The sequence below is a fragment of the Myotis nattereri genome, assembly GCF_964212035.1.
Source record: "Myotis nattereri genome assembly, chromosome: 6".
Taxonomy (NCBI): Eukaryota; Metazoa; Chordata; class Mammalia; order Chiroptera; family Vespertilionidae; genus Myotis; species Myotis nattereri.
In genome coordinates this window covers 70,704,833-70,726,353 of record NC_138081.1, presented here as the reverse complement: position 1 = coordinate 70,726,353, position 21,521 = coordinate 70,704,833, and the positions used below count along the sequence as shown (strand labels likewise).

Sequence of the window (21,521 nt, the reverse complement as noted above, 5' to 3'; positions counted from 1 at the left end):
TTTGAAAAACGTCAAATCTACAGAAAAGAGGAAGGAATAGTACAGTGATCACTCATATACCTTCCATTGAAATTTGACAGTTCTTGACATTGTTGTAATATTTTCTATCACTCATTTTATTTTTATGGCAGAACTATTTAATAGTAAATTTCAGAATTTATAACACTTTAACTATTCCATTATGCATTTGTTAAGTACATTTTCGTGCCTGACCACAATACTATTCTTGCACTTAACATAGATTCATGTTTTCCCAATTTTCTTAAGAATGTCTTCTAAAGCTTTCCCTTATTCCCCAGCCACAATCCAAGATTCAGTCAAGGTTTATGCATTGTCTTATGTTGTCTGTTTAGTTTCTTTTAACCCTGTACAACGTCCCTACCAGGCCAGTTATCTTTAGAATTTCTCATGTTCTGGATTTGTCTGTGGGTTTGGTTTTTTTTTTTTTTTTTTTAAGTCATATTAGTGTTTAACCTGTCCTTCTATTCCCCCGTCTTTCTATAAATTGGAATTTTGGCCTAGAGGCTAGATTAGATTAGTATTCATATTAATCCCTTATCAGATATAGGATTTTCAAATATTTTCTCCCATTTGGTGAACTGTTTCTTGATGGTATCTTTTGATGCAAAAAATGTTTTTAATTTTGATAAACTCCAACTTTCCTTTCTTGTTGTTGTTGCCCAGCCATTGATGTCAAACTCCCTCAAAAATCATTGCAAAATCCAATGTCATAAAGCCTTTTCCTCATGTTTTCTTCTAACAGTTTTATAGTTTTAGCTCTTACACTTAGATCTTTGATCCAGGTTGAGTTAATTTTTGTATGTGGTGTAAAATAAGATACCAACTTAATTGGAGGTTGGATATCTAGTTTTACATGTGGTTATCTAGATTTCTCACTGTTTTGATTAGCATAGCTTTGTAGTAAGTTTTGAAAGCAGGAAGTGTGAGTTCCCCAAGATTCTTTTGGCTATTTGGGAAACTTTGAGATATTATATAATTTTTTTTTCTCTGAAAATGCCATTGGAGTTTCCAGAGGGATTGCATTGAATCTGTACATCATTTAGATATTATTGTTATCTTAACAATATTGTCTTCCAATCCATGAACATGGAATGTCTTTCCATTTATTTGTCTTCTTTAATTTCCATTAGCAATGTTTTATAATTTTCAGTGTATGAGTCTTTCATATCCTTGATTAAATTTATTTCTAAATATTTTATTCTTTTTGATGTTATTGTAAATGAAATTGTTAACTTTATTTTCAGATTGTTCCTTGTTAGTGTATAGAAATACAACTGACTTTTGTGTGTTGATTTTGTAAACTGCAACTTAGCTGAATTTTATTTATTAGTTCTACAGTTGTTTTTCAGTGTGAAATCATTAGGGTTTTCTACATGAAAGATTATGCAATTTGCAAACAGAGATAATTTTGCTTCATCTTCTCCAGTTTGTATGCCTTTTATTTGTTGTATCTAAATCTTCTAGCTAGAACTTCCAAAAGTATGTTGAATAACACTGGCAAAAGTAGACATCCTTGTCTTGTTTGCCATTGAGTATAATGTTAGCTTAGGGTTATAATTGACTATTTAAACATAAATAATAGCATATTATGGGGATTTCAACACATGAAAATGAAATGTATGAAACCAATAGGATGAGATTAAGGAAAATGGACGTATATTGTTGAAAGGTTCACATTATACATGAATAGGTATAGTATTATTTGAAGGTGGAATATTATATTATAAAGATGCCTATTCTAAACCCTAGCATAGACACCCCAAAATATTGACATATAGCTATAAGACAATATATGGAGTGGAGATGAAAAAATGTATTCCAAAAGAAGACAGGAAAAGAGAAAAAAAGGCACAAAGAACAGATGGGATAAAGAAAAATAGCAAGATGCTAGACTTCAACCTAATTCTATGGACAATTGCATAGAAATGACCTAAAACTTCAGATAAAAGGCAGAGATTATCAAACTGAACTATAAAGCAAGGTCCAGTTATATACTTTCTGTAACAAACACTCTTTAAATATAAATTGGGTCAGGCAGGTGGCAGAATGAATTGGTGGCTCCATGGGCCAGATCTAACTTCTCAAAGGATGGCAGCAACGCAGGATTCCTGACCTGTAAATATCATAAATTCAATTTTTTAGAATCTTCACGTTTGAATATCAGGTTAGAAGTCAGATGGTGGTTTTCTTGAAGGGCTGGGGAGGACCAGAAGGGAACACATGGGAAGTCTCCTGTGCGTTCCCTTCTGGTGGGACATTGTGTCTTATCTGGGCTGTTTACAGGGGTGTGTGCAGTTTGTGGACATTTCATGGAGCCATACACTTATGATTTGTGCCTTTCCTCTTCAATAAAAAGCTAAAAAGAAAATAAACACCAGGAATGTCAAAATGACTTGACTGGCATGCTTAAAGCACAGAAAAATATACACATCAAATAATAATCATAAAACTGCAGTGGCTAATATTAATATTAGGCAAAGTAAACTTCAGGGCAAGTATTATTAGCAGAGATAATGATTTAAAAATATATTCATCAAGAAGACCTATCAGTCCTAAATGTTTATGTACCTAGTAACAGAGCTTCAAAGAACACAAAACAAAACTGACAAAACTGGACGGAGTAGACAAATTCACAATAATATGTGGAGATTTTATCATTCCTCTCTTAGTAACTGATGAAATAAGCAGCATGAAAATCATCAGAGATATAGAAAATTTCAACAACAATATCAACCAGTTTGACCTAATCGACACCTATAACTATAACGTGACACATGTCAAGAGCAGAATATAATTCTCCTCAAGGACATTCACCCACAGACCATGTGCAGGACCATAAAACAGGTCTAAAAGGATTAAATCTAAAAGTATTAAAATCATACAGACTATGTTATTTGACCACATTAAAATTAAAGTAGGAATTATGATGAAATTAACAACTCCTTTCTAAATAACCCATGGATCTAAGGCAAAATTATAAAATATTTTGAATTGAATGGTAATAAAAACATATCAAAATTTGTGGGGTTTTGTTAAAGCAGTGCCTTGAATGAATTTTATAGCTTTAAATACTTATATTAGAAAAGGAGAAAGATTTAAATCAATTACCTTAAATTTCATCTTTGAAAAGTTAAAAATATAAGAACAAAATTACATCTGAATTAAGTAGTTTTAAGGAAGAAAATAGTTTCTATTGTCAAATGAATCAGACAAGGGTGAATTTTATCCCTATTTGTTTAATTTGTACATAGAATATATCATCTGAAAAACTGGGCTAGGCTCAGGAAGGAGGAGTGAAAACTGGGAGAAGAAATATCAATAACTTAAGATATGTAGGCGATACCATCTTTCTGGCAGAAAGTAGCAATGATTTGAAACAACTTCTGATGAAAGTGAAAGAAGAAAGTGCCAAAGCAGGACTGCATTTAAACATCAAGAAGACAAAAATCATGACAATGAGAGAAATACATACCTTTATGAAGACATTGAATTAATAATGAAATAAAGATTTTGCTTACCTTAGTTCAGTCATCAGTTCAAATGAAGACTACAGCCAAGAAATTTAGAGATAGCCAAGACTGAGAATGGCAACCATCAGAATTAGGAAAGATCACCAAGAACAAAGATGTTATTACAGACAAAGCTAAGATTTTCTCCACTTTCGTATTCCCAATTACTGTGTATCACAGATGGGGGGAAAGGGTTTGTTTGAAATATGGTGTTGGAGGAGAGCTGCATGGATAGTCCATGAAAGAAGCCATGACAGAAGCTGAGCAGGGCTGCTGAGGACAAGGCATTGTAGACATCACTCACTCAGAGGGTCACCAGGAGGCAGAGCTGACTCAACCGCATGCAACACACACACAAACTATAAATGCAATTCGTCATATTAATTTTGTTAAAATATTTAAAAATATTTAAGTCTTTATTGTTTAAAGTATTACATGAGTCTCCTTTTTCCCCCATTGATCTCTCCCCTGCCACCCCCTCCCCCAAGCACAAGCCCTCACCCCCTGCACTGTGTCCATTGGTTTTGCTCATATGCATGCATACAAGTCCTTTATCATCTCAATAGATATAGGCAGAGCCTGTACCAAAATGTAACACCCATACATGTTTTAGGAAGATACTTAGAAAAGTAGAAATGGAAGGGAACTTCCTTAGTAAAGGTAATCTTTGAGAAAGTATAGCTAACATCACATTGAATGGTGAAAAACTGAACATTTTCCTACTGAGAAATGAAAAAAAAATAAGGGTGTCCTTTCTGACCACCTTTATTCAACACTGTACTAGAGATAGTACCCAGCATAGTAAGGAAAAAAATATAATTGATATGTATAGACATATAGATATATACAAATATATGTGTGTGCCATATATAAATGGTATATACCTATATCATTTAAAGATTAAAGAGGAAGAAGTAAAACTATATTCACAGACAACATGACCATGAATGGGTAAATGTAGAAAATCTTAGGTAACTACAAAAAAAGCTACTGAAATTAAAGTGAATTAACAAGCTTTCAGGATATAAGGTCACTATACATTAGTGAATTGTATTTCCATATACTATACTTACACAGTTGAAAATGAAATTAAAAATACCACTTACATAATATAAAACATTGAATACTTAGGTATATATTTTTAAAAATATGTAGACCTATAAAATGAAAATCTTATAACTTAGAACGATAACGAGGAATAAAATATATGGACAGATTTACCATTTTCATGGTTTGGAAGACTCAGCATTGTGTTATGATGTCAGTTCTCTCCAAGTTTATCTGTGGCCTCAAGGTATTTCCAATAAAAATCCTTGCAAGTTTTCTTTGCCAAGTAGGAATTGACCAGCTGACTCTAAACTTATATGGAAATTCAAAGGGTCTGGAATAGCCAAGATAGTTTTGAAAAAGAATACAATTGGAGGACGTACACTCTCTTATGCCAACACTTACTATAATGTTACAATAATCATTACAATTTGGTGTTGGTGTATCAATTGAACAATGAAGAGAATCTAGATTCAGACTCCCCCTCCCCCATCTATGACAATAGGTTTTTGACAAAAGTAATTCAATATGGGGAAGGATAGTCTTATTAATAAATTACATGGAAAAGCTTGATATCAATCTGGGAAAATGAGCCTTAATCATATACAAAAAGTAATTCAAAATGGATCATTGACTTAACATAAGTGCTCCAACTATAAAATTTCTAGAAAAATAATCTTTGATCTAAGGGTCAAGGTTTCTTAGGCATTAACAATTTTTAAAAGGAAAATTGATAAATTGGGCTTTACCAAAATTTAAAATCTCAGTTTTGAGAGACACCATTAAGAAAATGCAAAAGCAAGCCACAGGCTGGAAGTAAATATTCATAATACACACATCTGATGAAGCACTCATATCAAGAATATATAGATAACACTTACAACTCAATGTTAAGACAAAGTCCAAGAGGGAAAAGGCAAGCGATGTATTTGAACCTATGTGTAAAAAAATAATGAACAATAACTATATGAACAGATATTCAATATTATTTTCATCAGGAAAATGCAAATTAAAACCACAGTGAAATACCACTACATATCCACTTGAATAGCTAAGACTGACAATACTACAAGTAGTGGCTAGATGTGGAATAACTGGAAGTTGCACACGCTGCTGATGGGAGTATAAAAGAGTACAGCCACTTCGTACTGGTGTTTTCTTAAGCTTGGATATAACTCTACAGCAACTCCAATCCTAGCTACTATGCAAAAATCTGAAAACATGTCCTTAAAAAATACATGTTTATCGTATTCGTATATAGCATAAACTGGAAACAACTGAAAATATCCATCAATAAGGGAATAGCTAAATTGAGGAATATTTGCAAAATGTAACATAATTTAGCAGTAAGAAGAGATTGCCACTATACATGCAGCATCATGGATGTTCTATTATATGAAATTATAACATCTTCAGTGATGAACATAGATCTTTGGATGCTTGAGACTGGACTTGGGGGAATATTGACTGAAAGGACATGAGGAAACTTTCTCATGTGATGAAACTGTTCTGTATTTAATTGGGGTAGTTATACAAGTGTATATATATTTGTCAGAATTCATTGAACTGTACATTTAAAATAAGTGCATTTTATTGCATGTAAATTATTTCTCAAAGTTTGTTTTTAAAAGTTAAAAACCCCACTGTGCATAGTGTGGTGAAGGCCCGGGGTTGGGGGTGGGGGTGGGCAAGAAGGGTCAATGGTGGGGGGGACATATGTATTACTTTCAACAATAAAGATTAAAAAACAACACTGTGTAAGTATGCTATAAAAATTATCTGAAAATGTCATCTGAACATCTTTACCAGATAATAATTTTAGTAAGTGCTTCACTCTTGCTGGGTACTAATGAAAATGTGGTTAGAATATTATGTGTCTAAGATGTTCAGTAGAAATAGCTATGGCTGTGATTTTGATAATACTTTGACCACAAGCTTCATATAACAAAACATCTTTTATGAGAAATACTTTTATTTTAATAGCAGAAGCTACAGGGTTAAACAACTACTTATGGTTCTTTAATTGAATAAGTGAACCATGTCAGATGAAACCATGTGAATTTTTGTAATTTTCAAATTGAATTTAAAATGTGGGGATTATTCGTTTTTTAAATAATTCATTCCCTTTGTAAGGCCTAATCAAACATGCAGTTTATTTCTCTGCCCTTTACAGTTTCATGCTAAAATATAGTTATAACACTAAATTCTTTCTTGTGGCCTTATTATAATTACATGCACCAAACATAATGATTATATACAATAGCACATTTTAATTATTCAATTATATTGATTGTTTGGGGATTTTATGTCAGCCCATACATTCTCAGGCTTAAATAGGAGAAAATGTATAGAGCCATAACTAGAGTTGTATGTAGTACTAGAGGCCCAGTGCACAAAATTCATGCACTGGTAGGTTCCCTAGTGGCTGTTGGCTGCTGGCCAGGGCCTCCCTTCCCCTGGCTGGCCCTGCCCCCTGGTCAAATTCCCAGATGAACTCTGAGTCAAGGGGACAATTTGCATACTATGCTTTTATTATATAGGATTGCCTGGCATGTACGAGTGTGCAATTAATTTTCTTTTTTCTAACATGATTCCATGTTTCATGACTCAGTTTTTGTGACATGTATATATTTATTCTAATTCTTACTGAGTTAAGTAAGTCCAGCAATCATTCAACTTTCTGGGATGTCGTAAGAGTTTATGGGGACAATGATACTGAATATTTATAATTGGGATTTTCGGTGAGGCCTGGGACATTTGGTCACCATTGTTGCAGGGCTATATAGATATGGATATTCAACAAAATGCTTGCTTTAAAAAAAAATCTTTATTGTTGAAAGTATTGCATATGTCCCCTTCCCCCCGCACCACAATGCTTGCATTTTTAAATAATGTGTGCTTTTCTACTTTCATTTCTTTGTAATGAGATCTGACCATCCTCCCCAGAGTCATCATAAGAGTCCATTTGTAGTCAGACTTTTAAAACCATCACCGATGGAAAGAAACAGTCCATAGTGATTTTTATGTCATTGTGATCCATTGAGAAAGAGGTGACTCAGATTGAGAGGAGAGGAGAGCATGTAGCTCAGTCATGCTGTGTCCAGATTACTGTTGCTGAAAAATACTTTCCCATTCTCAGAGTGGCTGAAGTTCCCTTTCTCTGCCCCCTAAGCGAGGGCTTCATGTTCCAGCCGTGGGCTCCTGGAGGACCTGGAGCCACCTCTGTCCACAGCTTACTGCACGGAATGGCAATGGTCTGCTCCTTTGCCTCTTCCTCTAGTCCTCTCTGAGGTTTTGTTGTCCAGGAAATGCACAACTGTGTTGTCTTTGTGGTGGCATCTAGTGCCAAACACACACAAGGGCATCAATGAATGAATAAACAAGTGGCATTAAGGAAGCAGTCGTCGTCATAATCATTGTCTTTGCCTGAACTCAGCCAGGGCTATCATAGCAGCATTTCTGATAGAAGCTTTGGCTTTCTAGCTGCTAAAACGGAAGAAATTCCCACCCAGCCAAGAGCGGAGCTCTGGATGGTTCTCTACACCAGTGTGAGTTCTGCATGATAATGGCACTTTGTATTTTACTTTTTCTAAGCAGTTTCAGTCTTGTTGGGTAGTTGGAAACACAACCTTGCTGGGCCTGTTTATTTAGAGTAATAGTATGTTCTATCCCGCCCACTGTGCCGTCCTCGTGTTGATTATTTTAGTTTCCTTTCACAATGACCCGATGGAGGAGGTGATATGTAGGTCCTGGAGAAATCGAAGCTTAACGAGGTTGAGTAACTTGCTGAAGTTCACACACACAGGAGGTGAAGAGCTGGGGCCCGGAACCTGCCGGGCAGGTGTCAGAGCCTTCATCATTTCCCAATGCTGCCCTATTTTATTTTTTTTCAAGGAATTTATCACTGTGGGAAACTTTGTTTCTATATTGGAATGCCTAGTCCTTGATTACGGAGACACCGTATCACCTGGCTCAGAATATGTATTCAATATGTATTGAATGAATCATTATGGACTGACTTCCAGAGTGTGAAGTTAAAGGTTAGAATAAGTGCTAATCTTTTATTTCCTCCCAATTTCTTCTAGTTTTTACATTTTATGAGTATTCACTTTTGGAAATGATTTGTTAAAATAGCTCCCCAAAGTGCTTTAGAAGTTGCCTTCAAGGATTCTTAACTTTGAAGACATCACTGCCTTAAATATCTCTCCCCACATGTAGGAATTTTGACCCAAACCTCCATGTAGAGTTCAAGGTTGGTGCTGTCTCAGATCCTCGGGGGGGGGGGGGGCGGCCGCGGGAGGGGCAGGGAGAAGCTCTTCTCTCATGTTGCTTATATCCACTTTGTCTTCCCTTAAGGAGAGGTCCCTACAACAAAACCCGCATCTCTCTCTGCTTGCTTTAGGGAGGAGTAGACTCCAATCTGGCTTTGCTATGAGCATCTCCACACTCTAAAGAAGACCTTGGATCTTTCTCACTTCCTACTTCTCTCCTTGTCTAATATCTGCAAATGAGAGCCAGGTCCTGATGACTGGGTATCCCAGAGACCCACACAGAACCTAGTGCCCCAGAGCTTCCTGAGACCTCCTCCTCCTCCTCCTCTCTTCTCTTCCTCCTCCTTCTCCCTCTTCTTCCTCCTCCTTCTTCCTCTTCCTCCTCTTTTCTTATTGAATTTATTGGGGAGTGGCATTGGTTAGTAAAATTATGTAGGTTTCAGGTATACAATTCTATAATATATCATCTGTATATTATACTATGTGTTCACCATCCCAAATCAGTCTTCTTCCCTCACCATTTATCTGTCTTCCTCCTCCCCGTACCCACCTGTCTGGGACAGTCTAACACTAGAAGCTGAAGCTGTTTCCAGAGCCACTTTCCAATCACCCCTCCTTTTTTCCTTTATCTTTTCTGAATCCCCACCTTTTTTCATTTTACTACCTTCTCCTTGAATGTATCATTTGCTTCCTCACTTCGGAGTTCAGTGAAAACATCTCCCACTGCAGAGCAATGTCTTTCTGCCAGTGACACTGACTTCAAATCCCATCCCAAAGCCCGCATTTCTATCTCCCTCTGTGGCTCCATAAACTCGTGTATGTGTTTCTGTCACACCCAGTACCACAACCTGAGCTTTTATGCCCTTTCAAATCATCAATACTAACATTCTGATTCCATGACTACTTTTTGACTGACGGTCCTTGAATTGGGGAGTTCCTAAGTATAGTTCATGTAAACGTTTCAAGGGTACACTCCTCACTGAAGTCAGTGCACAAGCAGAATAGTCCCCTCCACTGTCCTTCGTTTGAGCCTTTGCACACCTCCCCTGGAGTTGGCGATCTCTGCAGCAGGCTTTAAGATCTTTTCCTTTCATGATGGAGCAGGGTTCATATCCTATTATTTTCCCTTCCTATAGTCCATTTCAGGGTTGTTTTTGAAATGCTAATTGCCTTTTGTTGTTATCCTTACATTCAGATTATATTCAGTGCCCGTATTGTCTGAGGAGGTTTAATGAAAATGCAGCCAGTCGGCATATTAATTTCTGCAAGGATCAGTCTTCTCGCCGAGTCTTTAATGCCGCCCAGACAGCAGCCAAACTGGAGTCCAGAGTGCAGGTAAGCCTCTCTCCCAGGTGCCCTTGCAGGCCTGGTGCCAGCAGGTGGTTTGGTGGGGAAACTACTACCCATCCTGGGAAATGTGAGCATCAGGATAGCCGGTCACAGTCACCCATCCTCACGGGAGCAGGCTCCTTTTGAGTTCCCCGCTTACCACACCTCGGGGTGTTGTAGGAACAAAATATTTCTATAGTGTTTGCAGCTTCTTAGAATGAAGACTTGAATATATAAGTGGAATTTTTATAGTATTATGGTAAGGCTCTGTGTCTAACAGTGGTTATCAGCCTTCACCACCCCGAAAAGAGTTGTGACCCTCAAATGAAACTGGCCTGCGTTGGGGAGGCCGCCACAAGGGATGGGTCCCCAGGCCCTGCATTTTGCTATGTAGAAGAAGGTGTTTTAAAAGCCACAGAATCAGCAAGTTAGAAAAATGGGAGCAACTGTTATAAATAGATACAAATAAGTAAGGTGACAACAGAAGACAATAGATGGATAAAAACAGACAGAACCAGAACCAGCAGGAACATCGCTTACCGTGGAGCATGAAGACTGTTCATTGTAAACATGGCTCGGACATCATGAAAAGATTCAACTGGTCTGAAGACTTAGGAGTAGGAAATATGTTTAGAAAGATTTCCATGAAATGCAGTTCCTCATGGGGATGGGGCCTCCTCCAGCCACAGCTCATCTGTGAGCCCCGGCTCCATCTGCACATGCATTAGGCAGTCCTGAACGTCTCCTCTGAACCCGGCGCTGGCGAGGTGCTGGCTGCTTGGAAAGGAGAGGACTTCCAACGCTGTAGGAAGGGTGGTAGCTGACATATATAGGGGCACGGCGGAGGAAGGAGGCCACTGGGATCCAGGGATGGCTTCAAAGAGGAGCAGACATTTCCCCTCCCAGATCCAGCTTGTGGCCTGAGGAGCCCAGCGTGTGAGGTTAAAGCACAGGTGCCCCTGAGAGAGCAATGGGATGGATGGGGCCAGGAGGGCGTCGGATCTAGAAGGGCTTGGAGTCAAGCTAGTTCAGAAAGGAGGAAAAGGGGGATTGAGTGGAGAGGGGCCCTGAAGGCTGAGGCCTGCCAGCCCAAGGGCCTGGCAGCAGGGATTGGAAGGTCCCCAGGGGCCCAGGAAGTTCTCTTTCCATGTCCCGTCACCTCTTCCCACGATGCTCCTGCTTTCTCCCTGACTTTCTGGGCCTTCTGTCTACTTGTCTATGATCAGCCGCATGTGTCACCCTGTGGGCCGTGCTGACTAGTTGAACAGCATAGACTGAAGTGACATGGAATTGGTTTTTTTAGAAAGATTCCCCTTATAATTGGTGTTCAAGATGGATTGGCAGGAGGATGATTACAAGCCACAGCAACAGGGAAAGAATTATGGACTGGAATGAGAGCACTAATGGGGGTGGTTGGGTGGGGGATAATTTTAAGAAATAATTGATGGGACTGAGAAGATGGTTGGATATAGGGGGGAAAAGGGTCAGGGTGGACAAGAAGGTTTTTAGCTCCAGGGCCTAGGCAGATTATAATACTGCACACCTAGATAAAAGAATGCAGGAGGGAGGGGATGGGTGTGTTGGTGGAACAGGCAGGGTGGTTATGATAAATACTAGAGGCCCAGTGCACAAATTCGTGCACAGAGGGGGGGGAGGGGCCACGGGTGGTTGGCTGGCTGGCTCCGCCCCCAATTGGGAAGTTGGGGGCCAATTGAGGCCAGGATCAGACTGGTTGGCTGCTGCAGTGCATGTCATAGCCACTGGTCATTCTGGATGTTCCACCGTTCCAGTCACTGGGCTTATATATATATATATACTAGAAGTCCATTGCATAAAGATTCGTGCAATGGGCCTTCCTTCCCCTGGCTGCTGGCACTGGTCTTCCTCTGGCACCCGGGACCCAGGCCTTTGGTCCGGCCGCAGTGGAGAAGCCAAGCCTCTTCAGTCTTCAGTCTTCACTCTTGTGCGTGTGTATGCAAATTAACCACCGTCTTTGTTGGGTTAATTTGCATAGTTGCTCTGATTGGCTGGTGGGCGTAGCAGAGTGACACCAATTTGCATGTTTCTCTTTTATTAGTGTAGATAGATAGTTGTAGAGATTCAGTCTTTACACCTGAAATAGTATGGGAGACAGTGCAATGAAGAAAGAGCCCAGATTCTACAATCACCAGCCAGGGTTTGAATCTCAGCCCTATCATTGACTATCTGCAGGCAAACTCGGTCAAGTTACTTAAATTTCCACTTTTATCAGTACCTTGTCAAGTTGTCGGGAGGATAATATATAATAAAGTGAAAGCGCCTTCATGTAGGGGTCCCTGGCTTTCCTCTTTCCCTGTCACCCCTCCCCACTTACCCTTTCTGGGAGTCCTTTCCTGTGGGTGGAAAAGATACCCTGATTTTGAGGGGATATAACTGCTCTGGCTTGAATTCAACTTAGTTTTGGAAAGGTTTTCTCAGTATAACTCTACCTCCTCTTTCTCAAGCATAAAGGGTGGAGTACATTTCTTCGAATGGTTCTGGCCAGTTCCCGAAGTGAGTCGGGGTTTAGTGGGGCCAAAGGGAGCGCTGGGAAGCCGCAGCGGAAGTGCTTTTTATTCCTGAAGGAGGCCAGCTGGCCATCCCGCCTGGAACCAGGGACTTGGCCCTGGTCCCCGCCTTGTTTTCCAGAGCTAAGTGGTGATTGGGAACACAGAAGAAAAATTGCTTGCTTTCTGAGTCAACTCGCTGTGAGTGTGTCTGAACAGCAGGGCTTGTTTCCCCAGCCAGCTCCGCCACGCTGGGGCCTGCCTCGGAGGGAAGCACACTCAGAAGTGGGGCAGAAAGGGAGGGGCCCGCTTGGTTCTGAAGGGCTGTTGACAGCACAGCTGAAATGTGTTTCTATTTTAAATAAAATCAACTTTACAAAAGTGCTATGCCCTCTGAAAATAGCTCTGTTTGTTTGGATGGGGATGAACTGCCTTCTATCATCTCAGAGCTCGCCTTGCCCAAGTGAGAATTCTCACTTGAGAAACAGGTTATCTTTATGTTGTTTCCGTGGAGACATTGGGGGGATCGGTCAGGAGGTAGCAAGGCGCCACCGAGGAACCTTTTGGTCCTTATTCTACATTCGTGTACCTCTTCTGCAGCTCAGTGGGGAGGGCTGTGGTGCAGGGATGTTGGATTCCATGTTTAAAACATTCGCTGCCTGCCAATGTCTGTTTTTCTTCTCTGGTTGTGTATTTAAAAACAAACGCATCTTCAAGTGTAATGAAAAACTAAAATGTTCCATAACTATCCTTACTGACATGAAGTGATGTCCTCTGTATCCATACAACTAGTTTTACAGGATTAACTTCGAAATCCCCTCAAAGGTGCTATTATGGAATGGAAGCTCCTGCACCCTGACATGGCTCTGAGCATCAGCAGGGAGGTTAGGAACCAGGCCACCTAAGGCGCAGGGTGTGTGTGTCCCCGTCCCCGGGTGCAGCAGGTCCCCAGGGTGACTCTGGTCCAAAGTGGCTGAGTGGAAATCGTTCCTCCTGTGTGCTGCCTGAGTTATAGATCTGCCCCCTCTCTCTGTAGGGAAGGGCTCAGACGAGTACAAGAAAAGAACCGACAGTTACCAGTGCCGTGGGAGCTCTGCTGCAGAACAGGGCCCTGGAGGCCACGCGAGCGGCCCCAGCCAGGCCAGGTAAGTCAGAGTGAGCATCTCAACCACCGCATGCCAGCGTCATAGAGGCGACCACCGTGGGCTTTGGGATTCATGGGCTGCCGGCAACAGCTGTGATATCCAGTGTTGCTTTTGGATATAAAGACACATGGGTTTGTTTGAGGGAAAAGCTTATTTGCTGAGAGGGCACAATTCCTAATTTGTCAGGTTTAGATAACTCTGACAACATATAGAGTCAGATCCGATTACAGCAGCAGGGATCCATCATTCCCCAGCTATTAAAATTGAAAGGAGATGAAGAATGGGAGATAACAGCTTATCAGATGTGATGAAAAGAAGAGAAAACAATCTTAGAGAGAGACCTGTACTCCCATGTTCATTACAGCATTTTTCAAATAGCCGAGATACAGAAACAACCTATTGAGGAATGAATAGATAAAGATAAGGTGCATAATATACACAACGAAGTACTATTCAGCCATAGAAAAGGAGGAGGTCCTGCCATCTGGGACAACATGGATGGGCATTGAGGACATTATGCTAAGTCAAACTCATAAACACAGAGAACCGCATGATGGTTGCCAGGGGTGGGGTGGGAGAATGGGGAGATGTTGATCGAATGATATAGTATTTCCAGTTATAAGATGAATATAGTGACCATGTACTAGAGTTAACAATACTGTGTCACTTACCTGAAAGTTGCCAAGAGAGCAAAACTTAAATGTTCTCACCACCACGCACATAGAAGTTAACTATTTGAGGTGATGGATGTTAACTAACTTCATTGTGGTAATCAATTCACAATATATTCATAATCAAATCATCACATTGTACACCATAAACTTATACAATATCATACTCAGTTATAGCTCAAGAAAGCTGGGGAAAAAAAAGAAAAAGGGAAGAGTTTCCTTTCTAGAACAAAATAATGTCTTCAAAGTAACAGAAAGGCATAACCACCATTGCAGTACTTACTTATATGCCAGACCCATTTCATTTAATCCTCATAGGAGTCCTCCAAGTGTTTTCATCTATGGAAAGGGAAACTGGAGCTGGGAGGACAGGTTACTTGTTTAAGCACTCAACTGGTAAGCAGCTGAGCTGGGTTAAATCTCTCTCTCCTGCGGTCTCCCTCTTATTTGAGCTGCATTAATAAATGTGGCATTCTTCTTTATTAATGGTCAGCATACACTATGAAGGCAAGATGAATTAATTCATGGCTATATGGCACCTCTGGCCAGGAGTCTAATTTTGCAGGTATTAATAAGAACCAGAGTCAGAATTGCCAGTCTCATGGTTCATAAACAGCACAGAAAAGTTTATTATTAGTTTTTAAATTCCTCATGAGTTGCTTACCATGAGCTAAAAATTGAATGAATATTTGAAAATTTCCCCATAGCCCTGTAAACCTAAGTCAGTAGTTTTTTCCTGATCTGTGAAAATTTAATAATGCGTTAGATTTTGGTATACACACACACACACTCACATAAACATCAAATTATGTATGCATTCGTTGGTAAAACTTTCACTAATAAGCTTTTTATTTAAAGTATAATGATTAATGTCCTTTAGAAAAGGCAGTTTCTTTATATTATGGATGATTTTCTTATTTTTTCCAAGAATACGTTATAATGTTCCCTTTCCAGTAAAAAGCACTCCTTTGAGTTTGAGGTCAAACCTTATTTGCCAAGAGGGACTATTTCTTAATTCATCAGGATTAGGGAACTCTGACAACATGCAAAATCAAGTCCAAGTACAGCAACAGAGTCTCGGGCCTCTATTCCCTGGTCTAGTAAACTTGGAAAGGGATTTGGAAATGGGAGAGGACAGCATGTCAGGTGCAGTATTGAAAATCAGAAAAGAGTTTCCTTGCTTGAACTAAGTAATTTTTTAAAAATCAGCAGAAGGCCTAAGTGAGAACTCAGAAGTCCTGTGTCTCACTACAGGAAGAAGGACATTATAAAGACACCATTCTGCTACATTAGGAAATAGATTAGTAGGCCAGTAGATCTAAGAAAATTGGATTATCTTTGCTTTTGACTAGGTCAGCGGTTCTCAACCTGTGGGTCTCAACACCTTTGGGGGTCAAAGGACCCTTTCACAGGGGTCGCCTCAGACCATCGGAAAACACATATGTAATTACATATTGTTTTTGTGATTAATCACTATGCTTTAATTATGTTCAATTTGTAACAATGAAAATATATCCTGCATATCAGATATTTACATTACGATTCATAACAGTAGCAAAATTACAGTTATGAAGTAGCAACGAAAATAATTTTATGGTTGGGGGTCACCCCAACATGAGGCACTGTATTAAAGGGTCGTGGCATTAGGAAGGTTGAGAACCACTGGACTAGGTAATGGTGGTTTATCACCACTGTGATGTTGCTAAGGAAAAGGCGAAGTTTTTAACGTGGCCCACACTGAGTTCTATACCACCACCTGCCCTCACCGTCACTCTGTCCTGTGGACCCAGCCCCTGTGGCTTCTGTGGTGTTCCTTCCTGGTCCAGGCCTTTGCTCTGGCTGCTCCCCCTGCTGAAAACCCAAACCCTCCCTCACTAATCTGCACTGCTCACCTCTCCCTCCCTCCAGTGTTTTGCTGAGTGTCATCTCACATGAGGCCCCCCAACCTCTACATTTAAAATTAATTTCTCCACAATTTCCTCTGTAGTTTTTTAAAACAGCATGTATCACCATCCAATATTCAATGTATATGTGTTTGTCTCTTCTCACCCCCATCCCTCCAAAAAGGAATGTAAGTTTTAAGAAGGCAGTTTATTGAACTGCTACATCTCTACCTGTTAGAATTGTTCATGGCATATGTGCGATGCTCAACAAATACTTTTTGAGTGAAATGTATGGTAAAAAGTAGGTATCTTGATTCTGTAATGTCCCTCTTAAGTTATTGGCCTATGCATATAATTGTCATGTTAATTAGCTTTAAGAGAAAGCATTTTTATTTATTTCAGGCGTACAATGCATTTCTTACCCCGCCCCAAGATTTTGACAGTTGTTATTGAAAATAACCCTGAGGAATACATATGAGAATGATTGGATCAGGATAAATTTGTTGATATGAGTGCACTGACCAGAGATTGTGTATTCAGTGTTTTAGCTTGAACAACTGGGAATGGCTTGAACAGTTGGCAATGATGGTTGATTTTTTTACCTGTGCCGAAGACTTAAGATGCCTTTTCAATTTAAATTTTTTTTTCCCCGTGGCCTCGCATGCATTCAGAGCTATGTTGGAAAGGAAGCAGAAGTATATTGACGGGTAGAGTGGGGTGGGGTGAATTTGCAAAAATGTTTAAGGCTTGGAGAAAAGCACTGAGTGCCTTTGCTGATGTCAACAGACCGGTGTGTGAATCAGATTCACATCTGCTACCCATTGTATTTGTTCTGGTCAGTACTAATCTATTTGTAATATGAGGGTCTTTTAAAAATTGTTGTTGTTGTTGAGCTTTGCTATATCTAGATTGCCAATCAGTCGTTTAGGCCACTTGTTGTCACTTGCCTTCCACATAAATCCTATTACTGTCTTTTCATTTAGCTGATAGTTAACCCCTTAAAACTTTGGTTTTCATTCTTCAACTCTCTTGAGTAAAATATGTATTTGGTATTTCCCATGTATAGCTTTTTGTTCTAAATTCACAGTCAGGGGAGATATGTGTGTGTAAGTCATAATCCTTATCCATCCTAGAGTCTTATGAGAAGATAAGCATGTGCAGGAGAATCTAATACAAAGGAGCATGTGATGTTATATGAAGTTGGTACACATGCCGGGGATGTTTAAGAAGATTCATTCAACACATAATTAGTATGAATGGTTGTTTCTTGCGTCTGTGGGTTCTTAAAAGTCTAGGGGGGTAGCAGTCAATATTTAACAGTGGGGTGTAAACTAATATTTAGCAATGGGATGCAAAGCTCCTGAGGGAATACAAGAAAGAGATCAGCTTTGCCCAGGAGGCTTTATGGAGGAGGCTACCTCTGAGAGAGGAAGCCCGTGGAGGCGGAGGCCTTCAGATGAGCTTTCAGGGTGAGCTAGATTTTTACTAGTGGAGAAAAGTTGCAAAGAGATTGAACAAAGAGATGAAAATGAGAATGCACATGACAAACTGTGGAAACAAGTGGTCCATCAAAGCATAGAGCGGAGTAGAGTGTGAATAGAAATTAAAGCTGGGGTGGGAGGCTGGCCCTAGAGCAGGGAAGGCCGTAATTGCTGGGGCAGGCGCCCAGGCTGTGTGTGACCCAGGCTGCCACTGTAAGTTAGGCAATTCGGGTGACCTAGGAACTTTTCATTTTTAGCCACTTTAAGTAAGCCTGCAAAAATTTCTTTTGAGAAAGAGCATTTTCAAAAATTATCATGTCAGATATTAATGCTTACTGTAAAAAATATTAGAAAATGGAGAAAAAGTATGAAGAAAAAAATCATCCAAAATTGCACACCCTGACATGACTGACCATTGTTAACATTCATAAGTTTTTCAATTTTTTTCTTTTTTTTCCTGTTTTCCTTTTATCAAAATTAGGATCATAGTCCATGTATATACATCCTGATTTTTTTTTCCACTAACGAATTTTGAACATTTCCCTATGGCAAAAGAATTTCTTTTCTTTCTTTCTTTTTAAGATTTTAAATTTATTTGATTTGCATGTGACAGAGATTCAGCTAAACTTTGTTCATTGGGCTAGCAGTATGCTTTTTGTACCTGTAACACTTAGAGTCTGGTATACAAAATTGTAGTAACATATTGATAATTCAAACTTGAGAGCTAAATAGTACATTCTTTTTACCCTGTGCAGAATAAATTCTACCTTTAAAAAATAGCATTTATAATATTAAAATTCATATTGTCCATATGGTTTTGTGATCAAGTTACTAAAATGTTTTGTCACTGTGAATCATTTGGGTTAGTACAAATATGACAGGATTGTTAAAGGCTGCCTATAAATACATAACACTAAGGCTGATTTTTAAAGTGTGGAAAAGGATTATATTAAAATAAGTTTATCTCTCATGTAAGAAATGAACAAATTTTGTAAAATAAAACTGAAAACTTCTTGGTCACAACTGTTAACTTACCAGCCTGAGACATATTTTATTCTTTTATACTTGTCTGAAACTTTTTGTATCACAAAAAATTAACAACTAATCTGAAGAAGATTTATAAAGCTGTAAATATTCCAATATAGCCTCTTCTATGTCAAACATTTAAAATGGCCAGAAGTGAACTATATATTAAACAGAACATAAATAAGACCTTAAATAAATAAATGAAGAAAAGACTGTCTTTAAAAACATAGTATCACATCACAATTATACTATGTAATTTATTTAGCTGTTTTCCTGGTGGTGAGCAGGTCAATTGTGTCTACTTTTTTGCTATACTAAATAACTCCCTTCTTCATGGACAATAGTCCACACTTAATTCTACCCTCTTCTAAGCACTTCATATATTAATCCTCACTTAATCCTCACAAGGGGATAAATGTACTTTTCATATCCCTAGTTTATAGATGAGAGAGGTAAAGCAATTTGAACAAGTAATTTAATAGGAAATGATAGAGCCAACCAAATCTTTGTTGGCTTTGGGAAAACTGGGTCAAAAATGTATAGACACGAAGGAGATAGTAAAATATATATATTATATATTGTATATATATATGATATGTATATGATGTAAATATATGTATAATTGTTTTAGAAAAAGGTGTGGCTCTCCCTTTATTCCCACAAAGAGTCTAAACTTCAGATGGGAAATGCGTTTATAGCCTAGTCAGTAAATATCGACTGGTGGCTGTTTTCTCAAGGGTTTTGATATAAGAGCGACTGATTTTCTGGAAGGTACCTCTGAGGATCAGCTTCTCCAGCACCTTAATACAGAGAGTCTGAGACCACTATGAAGTGTAGTTCTGGGTCCCAGAGCTGTGCTGCTTCATTTTTTAGTGAATTGCATTTTATAACGTTGCTGCGTGGGCTCTGCTTTATTTCTGGAACCAGTGGGTTTGATGGAGTCAAGCATCTTCCCTGCACCAGCACCCCCTCCTTAAGTAGCTTCATTGTTTGGCAAATGCAGTGAGTATCAGAGGGTCTATGCAGATCCATTGGAAGGAATAAAAGTTGCAGATCTTTGGGTAAAATGAACACTAAAGCTCTTTCTATTCCTATGTCTTCTGAGTCCTTTGGTAGCTTGATTCATAGTTTCCTTGGGTTGTTTGGTTACTCCCCCTTCATAAAACACTCCAGGCCTTTAGGACAGAGGGGACTTATTCCGTTTTATAAAAAATGATTTCTCTGAGAATCCTGCCCCATACCATGTGGTCTAAGACAGACTATGGTATGCCTGTAACCATAAACTCCTACCTCTCCATACCTAACAGCGGCTTGACGCAAAGGAAAAGAATCCTGTTTGTGAAGCAAGTCCATTGCTATGGAAAAAATCAGGGTTGGGGGAGGCACCTCATGCTTCCATAAGGCTAGCATGAGAGCAGGTAAAGAATTGTGAGGGTATGGACTGCTTGGGGTACATTCTGAGACTCGGAGCAGTGGCATGGAGAGGTGTTGAGAGTCATGGTGTATAAATGGGGAGCCCCCGGAGGGGGCAGTCCAAAGGGCCCATCCATGGGTAAGTGGAGGGCCAGGGGAGAGAGAGAAGGCTCCTGGGACAGTCCCTGGTTTCCCTTATTATTTGGCCCAGGATAGAGACTATTTGTCTATAGCTACAGAACAAAACAGAACGGAATAGAGACTTTGATCCAATGGGAAGATTTCACAATCATTCGTGGTTTTTTTTTTCTTTCTTGCTGTTTGCTTTTACATAATAACAAATCTGTTTATGTCTGTAAAGGATTAGCCTCGGACCCTGCTTCTGGAGCAAAACTCAAACAAGGATTTACTAAATCTTCTAAAAAAGATTAACTCCTAGAGGCCAGGTAAGAAAAACAAACACACTCTAATCCAGGTGCTGGTGGTCATCTAATGTGCAAGGTACAGGGAATGAATGAGCCTTTAAGGGAAGAACCCTCTAGCAGGCAAACCCAAGAGAAATATGGGCTAGGCTAGGTTAATGAAATATGCTCTGGAACAGCGGTTCTCAACCTGTGGGTCGCGACCCCTTTGGGGGTCGAACGACCCTTTCACAGGGATCGCCTAAGACCATCGGAAAACACATATATAATTACATATTGTTTACAGTAGCAAAATTACAGTTATGAAGTAGCAACGAAAATAATTTTATGGTTGGAGGTCACCACAACATGAGGAACTGTATTAAAGGGTCGCGGCATTAGGAAGGTTGAGAACTACTGCTCTAGAAACTTTTTTGTTAAACCCTGAGTTGGAAAATGACACACCATTTGCTTGTGGACTTAACAGGAGAGGGGAATGGGTTCTTTATGTTGACCTGGAAGGCTACTGCCCAGTCCCTCTTTCTAAACACATTGCCCCCCCAAAACACAGTTCCTGAGATTGACACGGAGTAGAATTGGTATGAAGTTGGGGACATTTTTTATCTTGTGAATTGTTTAAGACATTTAAACATGTAGAGAAGCTTATATTAAGTATTTAACATTCTCAGTGTGACAACAACCAAGTTCTAGTAAATGCCTTTTCTTTCTGCTTTCAGACTGGCTCCCTACAGCTCATCAGCCTGGATGGCTGTGAGCCCAGCAATGCCACCAGAAAGGA

At 39.4% G+C, this 21,521-nt stretch overlaps 1 protein-coding gene across 1 annotated transcript in view; it reads left to right on the top strand.

The window, feature by feature from the left end:
- Window positions 1-21,521, top strand: part of ZC2HC1B (zinc finger C2HC-type containing 1B) — a gene marked incomplete at its 5' end in the record, with an annotated part of 36,151 nt that extends 14,630 nt beyond the window's left edge. Inside the window, 4 exons of the mRNA XM_081094384.1 lie at window positions 10,044-10,183; window positions 13,739-13,847; window positions 20,683-20,767; window positions 21,460-21,521. Of these exons, the coding sequence (XP_080950510.1) occupies window positions 10,044-10,183; window positions 13,739-13,847; window positions 20,683-20,753 (320 nt within the window). The 3' untranslated portion in view covers window positions 20,754-20,767; window positions 21,460-21,521. The remainder of the gene's footprint in view (window positions 1-10,043; window positions 10,184-13,738; window positions 13,848-20,682; window positions 20,768-21,459) is intronic.